The sequence below is a fragment of the Protomyctophum parallelum genome (genome assembly GCF_964188405.1).
Source record: "Protomyctophum parallelum genome assembly, chromosome: 6".
Classification (NCBI taxonomy): Eukaryota; Metazoa; Chordata; class Actinopteri; order Myctophiformes; family Myctophidae; genus Protomyctophum; species Protomyctophum parallelum.
Window position 1 is genome coordinate 9,514,452 of NC_139701.1, and position 15,502 is coordinate 9,529,953.

The 15,502-nt window shown below is 42.1% G+C and overlaps 1 protein-coding gene across 1 annotated transcript in view; it reads right to left on the bottom strand.

The window, feature by feature from the left end:
* The window catches only part of naaladl2 (N-acetylated alpha-linked acidic dipeptidase like 2), a 402,484-nt gene that overhangs the window by 168,917 nt on the left and 218,065 nt on the right, over positions 1 to 15,502 (bottom strand). The window contains exon 8 of the mRNA XM_083768092.1: positions 10,374 to 10,524. Coding sequence (XP_083624218.1) covers positions 10,374 to 10,524 — 151 coding nt within the window. The remainder of the gene's footprint in view (positions 1 to 10,373; positions 10,525 to 15,502) is intronic.

The following is a 15,502-nucleotide window of genomic DNA, read 5'->3' on the forward strand; positions in this document are numbered from 1 at the left end:
GTGCTCTCTTATCTGTTGTAAATCCTTATTGCCTTAGACCTGTGTTTTCTTCCTCTTATTAATAGCTCTGAGGACCTGTTGTAAATGCTTATTGCCTTAAGACGTTCCCATGAATGGGTTAGGGGTGGAGACTTCATTGAGTATATCTAGGCTGTCTCCTCACAAATGTATTGTGACACACGGCTGTGGGTTTTTCCATTACATGTCACTGTGGTATACATTGAATGTAAGTTGTGTGTTCTCCTTGATGGTACCTCAATTATAATTACGGTGCTATAGTGCCAAGTGTGGGATGTGAGGATATCAGTTATCAACAATGTGTGCAGTGTATGGATGTGTGGAGAGTGGTGTGTGCGTGTTGTATTAACTGGTGCAAAACATAACCAAAGGGCGGTCAGGCCCTTGAGCCAGGTGGCAGGAGGACATAGAGAAGAGTAAGCTGCAGTCAGGAGAGCTCGCTATATAGTCCCCTAAGCCACACCCACCTCAGGTGAGCACAATTGGGCTGACGGCCTGCTCCACTCTGCCATCACAGAGGCTTCCCTCTAGCTTACAGTGAGGCAGAGGGGGCAGGGCCGTCACACCCCCCTCCATAAATTCACCAACTAGAAACGAGATACACAGGGACACTGATTCTGCTGACAGTTTGATCTACCCATATAGAGCTACGACGGTATACAAGATTGAGCACAAATAAAACCTTTCTGACTGTCGGTTGTGATCCCATGATCCTCACTGCACTGACTTGTCCTTCATGTCTGAATTAGAAAGGGCCTGCAATTTGTGAAATAAATACCTTTATGTTATAACATAAAAAAATAAAATCAACTAAAGGGCACCTGCACTCACTCTCTTTTGCGATTGACAAGGTTGTAAATAACAATAATAAATTAGGATGTTTCTTGATTAATGATTGATGTTCTTTGGTCACATCGATGTGGAGATATAAGCTCACCATACTGTACAGTTATAATTATGATTTCATAACATATGCAACCGCCCTCTTTCTTTTATTTTACACTATTCAAGTGACACAAAGGCTTAGTCGAAACTGATTCCTGCTGTGATTCCAGTTCAACTTTATATGTCATGTACAGTAATTACTCCACAACGGTGGCATTAGTCTGTGATTGTTCCGTATCCCTGACACAGACCTAATCTAGTCTCATCTGCATGCAGGCATTAACCCATTCTGAACGGGAAGCCCTCTTGGTGTTTAAGCATATTGTTATACTTTAGCTATTGAAACATAGTAGATCTACAAGTGCCGCGCTACGAGCTTGTAGGTCTGCTATTTTTTTTTAATCGTGAAAATGTGACGCAAATCTTTGAATATATTCTTTCAGAGCGAACGTTTTTAACTCAAATCTTTGCTTCTGGGGCTCCTTGACTTTTCAGAAAACTGTCATGATTTTAATAGAAGAAGATATTTGTGGGAATCTGGTCTCGGTCGAAATGGGTTAATAAATCATATGGAGAAACTTTCAGAAGCTTTAACCTCCATGCATAATGCAGGCGGTACAATGCTAATGCTACAGTCGCAGCTCCCACATTCAGCAATTGTCCCACTAAACAGCCAATTAGAAGTGATGAAGCCAGCCACAAGCCAAGCGGGATGAAAAGAGAAGCTACTTCTGTTTGAGTTAATTCCCTAATGAAGTTATACTAAACTTTGTTTTCACCTTGGAACAAATTTCCGTTAAGCCTGTTTGATAGTTTCACTACAACATAAGCAATTGGATGTTAAATTTGACTCTGAGATAATTGCTTTGACATCGCTGCTGCATTTTTTCGTTACCGTCAAAGTTTTTAAAATGAAAAACCTCATGGTTCTATATCAGTGCCGGTGCTCAATATTTCATGTCAAGGACCCCAACAATTATATGTAATTGGCCGCCGACCCTCCCATCTCAAAATATGTTGTTTCAAGGACCCCCCAGAAGCAAATATGAGTTAAAAACGTTTGCTCTGAAAGAATTATACATTCAAATATTTGCTCCACATTTTCACGATTCTTCAACAATAGCAGACCTACAAGCTCATAGCGTGGCACTTGGTGCCACGCTACAAGCTTGTAGCGTGACACTTGTTATTAGCGTGGCTCATAGCGTGGCACGCTACGAGCCACGCTACAAGCTTGTAGATCTCCTATTTTTAAATAGCTAAAGTATAACATAATTCTTAAAACACCAAATGGGGTTCCCGTTCAGAATGGGTTATTTCAGGAAAAAGTCAAACCAAAAAAACACTGCTGTCACAACTCACAAGGCTATGGTGAAGTTCAACCACGACCTTTGACACAATCCTGATTCTGGTTCGACACAAACTTTTGACGAGACGTTCAAAATACAATTTCTCCCCAGAGCAAGCAGGCAAGGCTCTATTAGCTCAGTGGTAACCAGGTGACCCAGGTTAAAATATGGGTTAGAACAGAAAAGTTTACATAGTGTAGCTTTCATTTCACTCTTAGAAAATAGACATTCCATTGGTGCTGTAAGATGTCTATGTAACCAAACTGTTACTCCAAGAAACTACATTACTCATCGACACTGCTTTGGTCAAATTGGTAAACACAATCCTATTCATGCAAGATTTGCAAGGAATTGGTCATTATTTTTTATTGTCCTTGTCCACGAGCACTGCAATTACCATCACACTGGTTCAAATGAATGATCGCAATTGTGCTTTTTTTTCTTTTTCTCCATTGTCTGTATGAGCAAGGTCTGTTGGATTCTCTTCCAATCATCAGGCAATTCCAGAGACATTAACAATATGGCTCAATATTCTACAGAAGACCTCAAGCACTCGATCCACTCTCCCTCCACTCACATCTGCATGGCAATGATTGTTCATTTAAAAGGAGGAGGAGGGGGGGGGGTGGAAGTAGCTTTCTGACATTCTTTAACCACCCCACGTTTAAATCAATATGCTAATGTCTACATTCTCTATTCAAAGAACTCCTTTGACTTCAGCAGGGATTTTCTAAATAACCCAGGGGAGCCGGTGAAAAGGGCCACCTGTCAACCGGTTCAAAAAATTAACATGGAGAAATGATTTGAACCGGGCTCTCTGGTGGGTGCACCGGCGCTTACAAATGGGTCACAGGAGGGGCCAGGAGAGACGTGTACGCCAGGGAGGGAAGGAAGAAAGGACGGCTCTACATTAAAGGTTAATGCAATCATGCACAGCCGTTAAGGAAGGGGGTGGATTATCTCCAAGAGACTAGTAGCCCAACAGCAATCACATGTTTGATGACCTGCGGTGGTGGTGGTGAAGGGCAAAATGCTCATAACACAGTACAAACAACGCAGATGACACAAACTAAATTCCAAGGGGAGAGGAAAATGTCGCCTCGCTACCAGCGGCTCCAAGAACTTGGCAATAAAGGACATGCACGCCTTCCTGAAAGAAGCATATGCCAGAATCAATTATTATTTTTGGAACAAGAGAAAAGACAAAACGGCTGCAGCCGCTGTACCCTCTCTGTGTTCCTCTGTTGAGCTGGGTTCTCCAGTGTCTCTGAAACATGGCGTTTCTTTTGTCAGGCAGATTGCCCTCTTGTTGCACTGGAACAAATATGCCCCAAATCGGCAGCTGCAACACAAAAGCTGTTCAAATGGGCAATAAATAGCAACAGGTTGCTGTAGACATTGTTTGACTGATGATATCCTTCAGTGGCGACAATTTGAATTAAATTACAGCTACTGCATATTATTTATGGAGTAATTAGCCCGCAATAATGCATAATTCCGAGTAACTGGAAATAACCACAATAAGCAATTCCTGAGTCCATAGCTCTGGAAACGCATTTAAGTCGGCGTCACTTGTTTCATTGAATTATGTTTGATTGCTTCGTTTCAACTATAACTCACATAGAATTGCTATGCCATCTTATGCTATGCCATCTTACACAGAAAAATGCTCAGTGTTGATTAATCCATTTGCAATCTGGTACACCCATTCTGTCAAAACCCCATTTTGACCTACGTTCAATTCTACAAATGTCTTCTAAATACATGTTTCTATGTCACTAGTGCTCAATATTTCATGTCAAGGACCACAAAAAGTATATGTAATTGGCCACCGACCCCCATCTGAAAATATGTTGTTCCAGGGACCCCCCCAGAAGCAAAGATTTTACTTAAAAACGTTCACTTTGAAATAATATAATACATTTTCACGATTAAAAAATAAATAGCAGACCTACAAGTTCATGAGCTTGTAGATCTGCTATTTTTCAACAGCTAAAGCATAACATAATGCTAAAAACACCAAAAGGGGTTCCCGCCCTGACTGGGTTAAAAAATAAATAATAAAAAATTCTAATTGAACATCCTTTTGAAGAGATTCATCTTTGAGAGTGTACACAATGGAACCAAATGGAACCTTAGTGATCCATTTTGGTGACGTTGAGTTCAATTAACACTCAGAATTTACCGCTTTTACTGGTCTTGAAAGCTGTCAGACCGTGAAAACCAACATTGCTTTTATGTCTTAATATAGCCTACTAATTAGAATAATACAAGCATAGATTAAATCAATGATGATGAAATAAAATAACGAGTCAATAACTGAATATGCATTCAGATTACTCAGAAGACTATCTGTTATGGGGTATTTATTTATGCAAATCAAACACTGATCACCTCAATAGCCCAATCCGATCACCACCTGGGTAGATAAACAAAAAGGCGGTTGCCCATCCCTGTTCTAATTTATGGAAGACTAACATGTGCACTGCAGGGGCCTGCACTGTATGTATGCACAGACAAATGAATGCTGGAACGGTATACTGTACGCAACAACAACCAGACAAATGAATGCTGGAACGGTATACTGTACGCAACAACAACCAGACAAATGAATGCTGGAACGGTATACTGTACGCAACAACAACCAGACAAATGAATGCTGGAACGGTATACTGTACGCAACAACCACCAGACAAATGAATGCTGGAACGGTATACTGTACGCAACAACAACCAGACCACAAACACCTGCTGAAGTTCTGCAGGCAAACACTGCCGGCTCTCTGTGGGGGATTGGCAGACACCTCTCCATTTGTCTCCTTCCCTCGTACAGCGTGTGACATCGCTGTGCATGCACACATCGAGGAGACACATGTATCGCATGTGTTACACACACACACACACACGCACACGCACACACACACGCACGCACACACGCACGCACACAGCATAGGAGCGCAGAAGGAGCTAGGAAGCTCAGATGTCTCAGATGACAAGAGGCTTTGATTTACTTTGGCGCTCCCAGCAGAGAGGCACATCATGTGAAAATACAGCAGGGGATAGAATACTACAAGGAACACGCAAATTAACAACCGGAGGAAGCATGGGCGGACGAGGCATAAATACACACCGTCTGAATGCCAAAATAATAAATCAGCAGGCGGAAAACAAACACTTTATGGAATCCATTGGCCAACTGTGGATTTATATTTAGGTAGCATGTTCACTATAGAGCGTCGCAGTCCTGCTCCCCCCCTACCAGGGCCCAGGAAATGATTCCCCCGTTCATTTTCCTCATAGACATTTCAAAAAGTATTTATTTAAAGACCTTTTAAGCCGGCTCGTACAAAACCAACTGGAGTTGGGACAAATCATGACAACAAACAAAAAGAAATGGGCCGAACAAATAATTTGAAAGAAGAAGAAAACACTTTTTTTTCCAAAATATTGTGTTTATTGTCATGATTTGTCACAACTCGAGTCGGCTTTGTACGACGCTTAAAAGGTCTTTAAATAAATACTTTTTGAAATGTCCATGGGAAAAATGCATTGGGAATTATTTCCTGGGCCTGGCCAAGAAAGCTTAGAGAAGGAAAAGACACCACCGTCATGGTGTCACGTGACTGGACGCCAGGGCTGCGCCATGACACCCCACCACGCCCCCATGTGCAAGAACTCGCAGCGGAAGTTCGATGAATACATTGGAGTGGATGGGAGCCCGCTGGACATCTTGTAAAGAAACATTATTTATGAACGATAGCGACCTTTGTCATATAATCGGTCCAGGAATATAATAGAAGACATATCACAGATTGTTTTCCGACTGGGTGTTTTTCGACTTGCTAACTGTTTCATTTTATTCAGAAATTTAAAGAGCACAGGGTACGTTTCTGGGCTGCATAGGCTTAGCCTGACTCCGCCAGCTGGTGGCAGTATTGGGTTCACATCACAATCCTGCCTTCAAAAGCCTATATTGTTTTTAATTCATCAACATTACAAACTAAATAACGCTTTAAAAATGTTGAGAATAAAGGATTTTGCAATATTACAAGTCAGTGGTGTTTGATGAAATACTTTTTTTCATATTAACAGTAGCCTTAGGACCAACCCGCCCACCTCCCCCTATTTTCACACCGTGTAAAGTACCGTGCCGAATTCAAATAGCCACTACTTTGCATAACAACAGCTTTAACTGTTTATATACCTGAGCTGACTGTGAGCGCACGTAGCCGGTAAGCATGCCATGCACACTTGACTTAAGTTACAGGAGTGTGACTGCTATGGCTCCAGTAGGCTACTGCTGCTGTGTGGTGTTCTCCTCCATCAAATAACAGTTACAGATATATTCGTCCAAAGCAAACCTTTTAGTTTCGCTAGTGTCCAGTAAGGATGTTTGTCTGACCATTTTAAGTCTACTTTTGTGTTTTAGGCTTAGGCTATAGCCTACAGCTGTTCTGTGTGCATGCCGCGATGTGTGCGTGCGTGCGCGTCACGTTCCGTGGTACCAGTACAATTTCATTTATCCAGTCATTCATTCATATTTAACTTGAAACAGAATAAGGCAATGTCTGGAGTTGATAGAGCAAGCATTAACTTCTTTAAGGTATGCCTATGCCTACTATATTTTGAGGGACACATGACTCTTAAATCGTTTAATTACCTCTACATTTCACATGCAAATATTATACTTTCACTACAATTATTAGTTATTACTGGACTACTATTAAGTTGTATTGTACTACTTAAAACTACTGTTGTATTATACTAGGTGGGTTGGTCCCAAGGCTACTGTTAATTTGCGTATTTATTCTGAAACTTTAATAACCACTTGTAGAGCATATTACATTGTGATACTGCTAGGCAACTTTTACTTTAGTGAAAAAAAGTATTTCATCAAACACCACTGACTTGTAATATTGCAAAATCCTTTATTCTCAACATTTTTAAAGCGTTATTTAGTTTGTAATGTTGATGAATTAAAAACAATATAGGCTTTTGAAGGCAGGATTGTGATGTGAACCCAATACTGCCACCAGCTGGCGGAGTCAGGCTAAGCCTATGCAGCCCAGAAACGTACCCTGTGCTCTTTAAATTTCTGAATAAAATGAAACAGTTAGCAAGTCGAAAAACACCCAGTCGGAAAACAATCTGTGATATGTCTTCTATTATATTCCTGGACCGATTATATGACAAAGGTCGCTATCGTTCATAAATAATGTTTCTTTACAAGATGTCCAGCGGGCTCCCATCCACTCCAATGTATTCATCGAACTTCCGCTGCGAGTTCTTGCACATGGGGGCGTGGTGGGGTGTCATGGCGCAGCCCTGGCGTCCAGTCACGTGACACCATGACGGTGGTGTCTTTTCCTTCTCTAAGCTTTCTTGGGCCTGGCGTCGTCATGATAGGGGGCGGGACTGCGACGCTCTATAGGGAGGGACCGCCCCACACTTCCATCTCTCTGCCCTGCCCAAGGCGAGGAAGTGGAGATTGTTTTCGCCCCTGTGTCTTTTTAGGGATAATCTCACAAACCACCAGGGGACCGATCTGTGCCAAATGTCTTGTACATGCTGTCAGTAGGCCAGGGAAGTAAATCCCTCAATAATGTTTTTTGGCATATTTATTTTAGAACTTCTTTTATTTTTATACGGGAAGTCAGTGGAGTTTGGGATCACGCTGAGACTTTTCCGCGGCTCCACGTCAGTCAGTGTCCTCGAGCAAGACGCAGGACCAGTGTTGTTTTTGGCAGAACATTATTTTAGTTTGAGTCATAATAGCATTTGGAATGAAGTTTCAATATCAAGATTTTAGTCGACTAAAATGTATTTTGTCAGGCCTTGATGCTGTCGTGATGACTGATTTTTACTCTTGCTGAAAATAGCCGATCTACAAACTCACAACGGTTCGCAGCACGACGCGTTGTGAGCTTGTAGATCTGCTATTTTCAGCATGAAGCCATGTGTAAAATTACTTGTCATTTATTTATACTGGATCTCTTATCCACTAGTCCCTTCCTAACATTTTAGTCTAGCTTTTATTAGTTCACAAATTGTCAATATATTTAGTCTTAGTTTTAGTCATCGTAGCTTCGTTTTCATTTAGTTTACATTTAGTTTTCGTCAGTGAAAAAAGGTAGTCGGCGAACATCTTTCGTCTTAGTATTAGTCGACAAAATCAACCCTGTGCAGAACCCCTAAACTAACAGGTTGGTGTCTTACAGTTCCCTCTGCCGTCTGCGTGAGAATGTGTGGCTGAATATATAAAGCACATTTACACATTGTAAAGCTCACTATATAAATGCACCATTTGCCATTTACTTTATGCAACTCCACAGAGGGCATCCAACTTGTTCATGTTTATTTTTACCCTAAGGAGGAGGAGGTGTTGACACTGAAGAGCATGCTGAAATGAAGATTTATTTTGTTTGAGATGTGTTGAGAATCAAACACATTTAATTTCTTATACAGAGCAACTGTAGGACAATTGTCACTAGTTTATATCGATATACGATATAGCGTTACATGCCTACTCACAACCCAAACGACAACAGCCACTAACAGTATAGCAATTAGTAGTGGTAACAGCAGCAGCAGTACTTACTGACTTACCGTTTTCACTTTCATTATTTGGTATAAATTGAAACGCTTGAGCCTTAATAAGGAAACAGTGCATGAATAAAGTATGCTTGGCATGAATAATGAGGTGTCCTTCCTCGCAGCGTGTTCTCCCCTGCTGCATTAGCACAGGGAGCCTGTGAGAGCCTTGTGTGACTGCATGGTGATTGGTGTGAGACTAGACGTCCAACATCTGTCTCTCTCTCTCTGTGCATGCACATGCACACGCGCGCACGCACACACACACACACACATGTGCACACACACACACACACACACACACACACACACACACACACACACACACACACACACACACACACACACCTAGACATCTGTTGTGTGGCTCTCTTCGGGGTCTCGGGACCATTACAAGGACTAAAGGTACTTGAGCCGTAATGACACATCCCCATTGGCCAGACCGGGCAGGAAACAGGAAGTAGGGACAAGACTGGGGGTCATAACGGTCAGCCATCTTGGGAGGGTGATTTAAATACAGTATAGATGAGAGTCACAGAGACACAGTGATGTAACGTCCTCTGCCTCAGGCCAAGGTAATACAATGTGAGGACGTTTCAGGGTATTCAAAAATATATATAAAAACTACATTATATACATTAAAAGTGGTATTTTATTGTTCTCAGGAGGAGAGGAGAGGAGAGGAGAGGAGAGGAGAGGAGAGGAGAGGAGAGGAGAGGAGAGGAGAGGAGAGGAGAGGAGAGGAGAGGAGAGGAGAGGAGAGGAGAGGAGAGGAGAGGAGAGGAGAGGAGAGGAGAGGAGAGGAGAGGAGGAGATATTCTGTGTACATAATGCCTTCCTAAATTCCGCTGTTCCTGGGATGTTAGAAAATGGTGACTATAGGGAATCAGGGATCTATTGTGACCACATGGTTAGGCAAGCTGAAGTTGAAGTTGTCAGAACATGTAATGTGTTTTCATGCCACTGTGGTTTAACTACTTGCATAGACATAGAAAGGTCTCTTCCGGGGGGCACGGTGGCACAGTCGGTATAGTGCTGTCGCCTCACAGCTAGAAGGTCCTGGGTTAGATTCTCGCTCGAGGTCGGCAAAAGGACCTTTCTGTGTGGAGTTTGCATGTTCTCCCCGTGTCCCCTAGGGTAGGTACCCTCACAAATAAACATGCAGTAATCCTGGTCTCTAAACTGCCTCCCCCTGGCCAGCCGGGGCGCCTGATGGAGGGGAAAGGAACTGGTTGGAATAACGTGTTCCTTCCACGGGCTACGTCCAACCAGGGACTGGGAGGTCGGGTTCAATCCCCAGCTGGGTCATACCAAAGACTCTAAAAATAGGACCCAGTGCCTCCCTGCTTGGCACTCAGCATCTAGGGTTGGATTGGGGGTAAGTCCCTGCGACATACTAGCGTCATGTCCAGGGGGTGTACTTGTACATCCAGCTGCCTCACGCTACAGAAACAGGAGATAGGCTCCTGCCCTATGGGCCTCATGGCTCGGCAAGGCCACTTATGCATATATATAATGTATATATCCTTACCGAGGCTGGGGAATCCTGGGGTGGACGGGTCTCCTCCAGGGTTCAGCGTGACTCGGAAGGTTTTCTTCCAGACGTGGAGGCCAGCGGGGCTGTCACAGGGATCAACGTAGAGCAGAACACCACCAAAACCCACCTCGGACAGAAGGGACAGCTGTGGGGAAACAAAACATACAAAGCCACATGCCAGTAAGAGCAAGCACATTCTGTCACATTCAGTATGCCAAAATGCTAGTGGCTCACGAAGGGTTAACCCATTTAGATTTGAGGCCAGTTCTAAAAAATGTCTTCTAAATCCTGACAGTTTTCTGAAAAACCTAATGTTTCTAAAGCTAATGTTTAAAAGCACAGACTTTTCCCCCCAAAATCGAGGAGTTAGACAGGGATGCAGCCTGAGTCCAACACTCTTCAACATATATATCAACGAATTAGCAAAAACGTTAGAACAGTCTACAGCTCCAGGCATCCCCTTGGATGCACAGAAATCAAATGCTTACTTTACGCAGATGACCTGCTGCTGCTGTCCCCAACCAAGGAAGGACTACAGCAGCAAATTGATCTCCTACACAAATTCTCCCAGACATGGGCCCTGACAGTGAACCTAACCAAGACTAAAATCATGATATTTCAAAAAAGGCCCAGCCGCCAAAACCACCAATTTTTCCTAAATACAATCCCACTAGAACAAACACAAAACTATACCTACCTTGGCCTAAACATCAGCAGCACAGGGAACTACAACCAAGCTGTAAAGGACCTGAGAGACAAGGCAAGAAGGGCATTCTATGCCATCAAAAGAAACATCAAAATAGACATCCCAATTAAAACCTGGCTTAAAATACTGGACTCTGTGATAGAACCAATTTCCCTCTATGGTTTGCGAGATCTGGGGACCATTAGCAAACCATGACATTGAAAAATGGGATAAACACCAAACCGAGACCCTACACACAGAACTCTGCAAATCCATTCTCCGTACCCAGCGAAAAACACCAAATAATGCATGCAGGGCAGAATTAGGACGATACCCACTCATAATCAAAATAAAAAAAGAGAGCACTTAAGTTCTACAACCACCTAAAAGAAAGTGACCTATGTAGATGCACTCCATAACAAGGCACTCACACACAGTGAAACTCTAGAGAGATGCCCCCTCAGCCATCTGGCCCTGGAACTCCGGGCACAAACACAAACAGAGCCACGAGATAGAAAACCCATTGGACTAAACCAAATTATAAAACAGCAAAAGGAAAACTATCTGACACATTGGAAAGAAGCGACACAAAAACAGAGTAAACTAGAATGCTATCTGGCCCTAAACAGAGAATACACAGTGGCAGAATACCTGAGCACCGTGACCGACCCAAAACAAAGAAAAATCTTAACTAGATACAGACTCAGTGAGCACAGTCTCGCGATCGAGAAAGGCCGTCATAGGCAAACCTGTATCCCGAGAGAAGACAGACTGCACACAAAATGAAGTGGAAACCGAGCTACACTTCTTAAACATCTGTCCATTGTACCAAGACATCAGAGACACATACTTCCCACAGATTACAACCACACACAGAGATTTTGAAAACATGACCAATGACAAAAAACTCCCATATCTGCTGGGCGAAGTACAACAATGTGCAAACACAGCAGCAAGATTTGTGAGTTGCTGTGATAGGAGAAGGATATCAAATGGAACACAACCACCCTAAAGACTAACTATTGTGTATATTCCTGCACTATACCTGCATCGAGTGACCTTGGTACATTATAATTTGATCTATGGAAGATTCTGACCTTCAAATGTACATCATTTTCATTTTGATTGTATTGCTGTATTGTTGTATTGTTCTTTCTGCTTTGGCAATGTAAACGTATGTTTTCTCATGCCAATAAAGCCCTTTGAATTGAATTGAATTGAATTGTTTCTATATCAGTGGTTCTCAAACTATTTCATGTCAAGGACCCCCAACAAATTATATTTAATTGGCTGCAGCCACATTTTCACGATTTTTCAATAGCTAAAGTATAACATAACGCTGGGGGGTTCCCGCCCAGAATGGGTTAATCATTGAGGAAATACATGTATTAATGGTTTAAAGGACAACTTTAGTTTTTTTCAACCAAGGTTCATGTTTAAGGTTGTTATTAGAGAAAGTAAAAGATGAGTGTTATTTTTTTTTCATTTGCTGCTTTCTTTCATTTTAAGTAGTAAATAAAAAAATAAATCGCTATAAAACTTGTGTAAATAAATACTTTGCCCCCCCCCCTCCCCCTATCAAAAATAACTAAAATCGCTAAAACCAAAGAAAGCATGAAGCAAATGGGAAAAAAAATTCACTCATCTTCTAACAACCTTAAACATGAACCTTGGTCGGTCTGTCCTACACACGAGGCAGGGCATAGTGGTCGGATCAGTCACATTACTGTATGTTCTTGAGGTAAGCAGAATAACATCTGAAAAAGACACCTCACAACATGGTGCTGCCTTGTTGGGGATTGTAAAGTGAAACCTTGGACTAGCTACTAATTGCACAGTATGTACAGTATCTCCAATGCAGGTAGTCTAGCGTTGCCAGACTGTTATTACCTCTCGCAATTTTCAAATGTTGCTCTATCATGAGTAAGCGATAAAGCGGAAGTGGAGACTCCTCCACTCACAAGGTAAAGACATTTTAAAATATATTTCCGTGAACAGAAATGGCAGCTTCCTTACACAGATGTAGTAAGGTGTAGTTCCATACTTCCAGACTCTACATAGCATTCAGAGATTGTGGACTATATTTGGCTCCACGAGACTACAATGCAGGCTACATGTAGGGCAGATGGACTAAGATGGCTTCTACTGAGAATGGCAGTATTTTATTGTTGTGCATGACAGATGTAGTGTCCTTGGTGTATATGGGTGTAGATGACTATTTTATTGAAGATATGACACCAGCCATGGCCATTGTCCTCTCATCACAACTCTGTCCTTCACTAGAAAACAGGGACAGGGCCACGACAACACAGACTAGCGCACGCACGCACGCACGCACGTACGCACGTCGCACGCACACGCACACACACTATACACACACATTCATGCATGCACAATTGCACACATCCACGTGCACAAACAGCTCTACCAAGCCCTGAAGGACGGAGGCATTATTCCCCTCTATTCTGTGCTTGTCGGTTGTGTTGTGGTTTATAAGCTGCTTGACTTTTGGAACCACACGCTTGCTGTGCTGGTTGGCCAGTTCCAATCCTGCCAGATGGCTACCTCCTATGTCACTTCTACATGCCTCTGTCTGTCTGTCTGTCTGACACTTGCAAATGAACCAAGTTGGTACAACACATGGATCTCCATATTATGTGGAGATCACGACACTGACCTCATCAAACCCTGGATAGCCAGACATGGTTTGACATGCTAGATCTGCATATATGGAGCCGGCCTGCAACTCTACATCTGACCTCACTGACACCAGATTCATAGTTTAACTCCTGCTTCTCAACTGTGCCGTATTAAGAAGCTCTGTTGTTTCAGCGCAACCTCGCCCTTTAGGGTGATGCCGCTTCTCGCCCACAGGGTGTCGTACTGTAACTCTACTTGTATAGCATCATGGAGAAGTACAGCAATGTTGGCATAGTGGATTTAAACACAAACTAAACTCCCAGCAATAACAAACATGACAAACTTTCTATATACAGTAAACAGTCTATTAGTATAACTGAAGGAACAATATGTTAGTTAGTTAGTTAGTTAGTTAGTTAGTTTCATTTATTGTCCACACAATGTGTACATTTGTCTTCGGTCTCATGACAATAGTAACAAAACAGCAACACCCCTTTATCTTCAAGGCAAAAAGCAAGACGAAGTGACAAATACATTTAAAACAGATTGAACGAGACATTGTATCATTTAGTGCCTTAATGGAATTAGGAATAAAGGGATTTTTAAAGATGGTACGGTTAGCTTTAGGTACTTTGTACCGTCTATACCAGAGGGAAGTAGTTCGAACTCCCTGCAGAGTGGATGAGAGGAGGTAATTTGCTATCTTGACATCTTGTAGATAACTTGTGTCTGGTTGATTTTTGAGGCTAGGTTCACTATTCGCTGCGGCTTGCTTCTTCCTTTTATATATTAAGATTGCCAAACCAAACATTACCATGTAAAAAGTCAAGATTCCCTCTATCAGGTTCTTGTAGACTTTTTCCATAATATGCTATATCAATGTTATGCACATCATGCACATGTGTGTTGGAATAAACCCAACAGAACTCCTATAAATTACCTCTTAGCCCTTAGAGCAAAAAATAGCTTAATCAATAATCCACACATAACTCTCTCCCGGGGCAGAAACCGGAGATAGTTCCTATCAATACAACACCAACAACAGAGGTCTGGAGTTTATGTTTCTTTTCTTTTTAGCTCCAAACAATTATAACCAGAAAACATGCCTTGATTCTCTTATTGTAGCCTACAGTACATCCTGTCATCATGTCCACACAATGGCTCTACCCCTGGGCTACAATTAACTGAAAAAACGGATTATTGCAAAAAATGCAAACCTACCGTTAACGGAATTAACGGAATGTCAATCAATGTCAGTTATCGGGGGTTCAACGAAGCAAAAATTAGCATGTTTTCGCTAATTTCGGTAATGTTGGATGTAATTTACCAAAAACCGGCCGAAATCTGCGCGATCATGCGCTATCATGCACGCGCGCCGTCTCTATGTGCGTCGCTGTAAAAATGATATTTTACAATGTTTTGGGGTTGATTTGACCTTAATTTGACTTAGTTATGAAAAAGTTTGCATTAGCTTAGCATTCGGGACAGCCAAACGAGTGACACGGGGTTAAAGTACTACCGGATGTTATCGATTGTTGAACCGGAAGTGACTTAACCAGATTCGTCTATTTTTGTCAGAATCAGCATAATGGTGCGTTCCCGCCATCTGGTGGCAATGCGAAAGAATACATTACCAATACCATATGCAAATAAACGATCTGTTCAAACCATCAGATCTTTCTATTAATGTTAAAATGATGAATAAAAAATATGCCAATGTGTTACCCAAACAAAAAAATTGGGATTGGTAGTCCAAGGGTTAATCTGACGTTGCATACTGTACAGTATGTGTGTCATT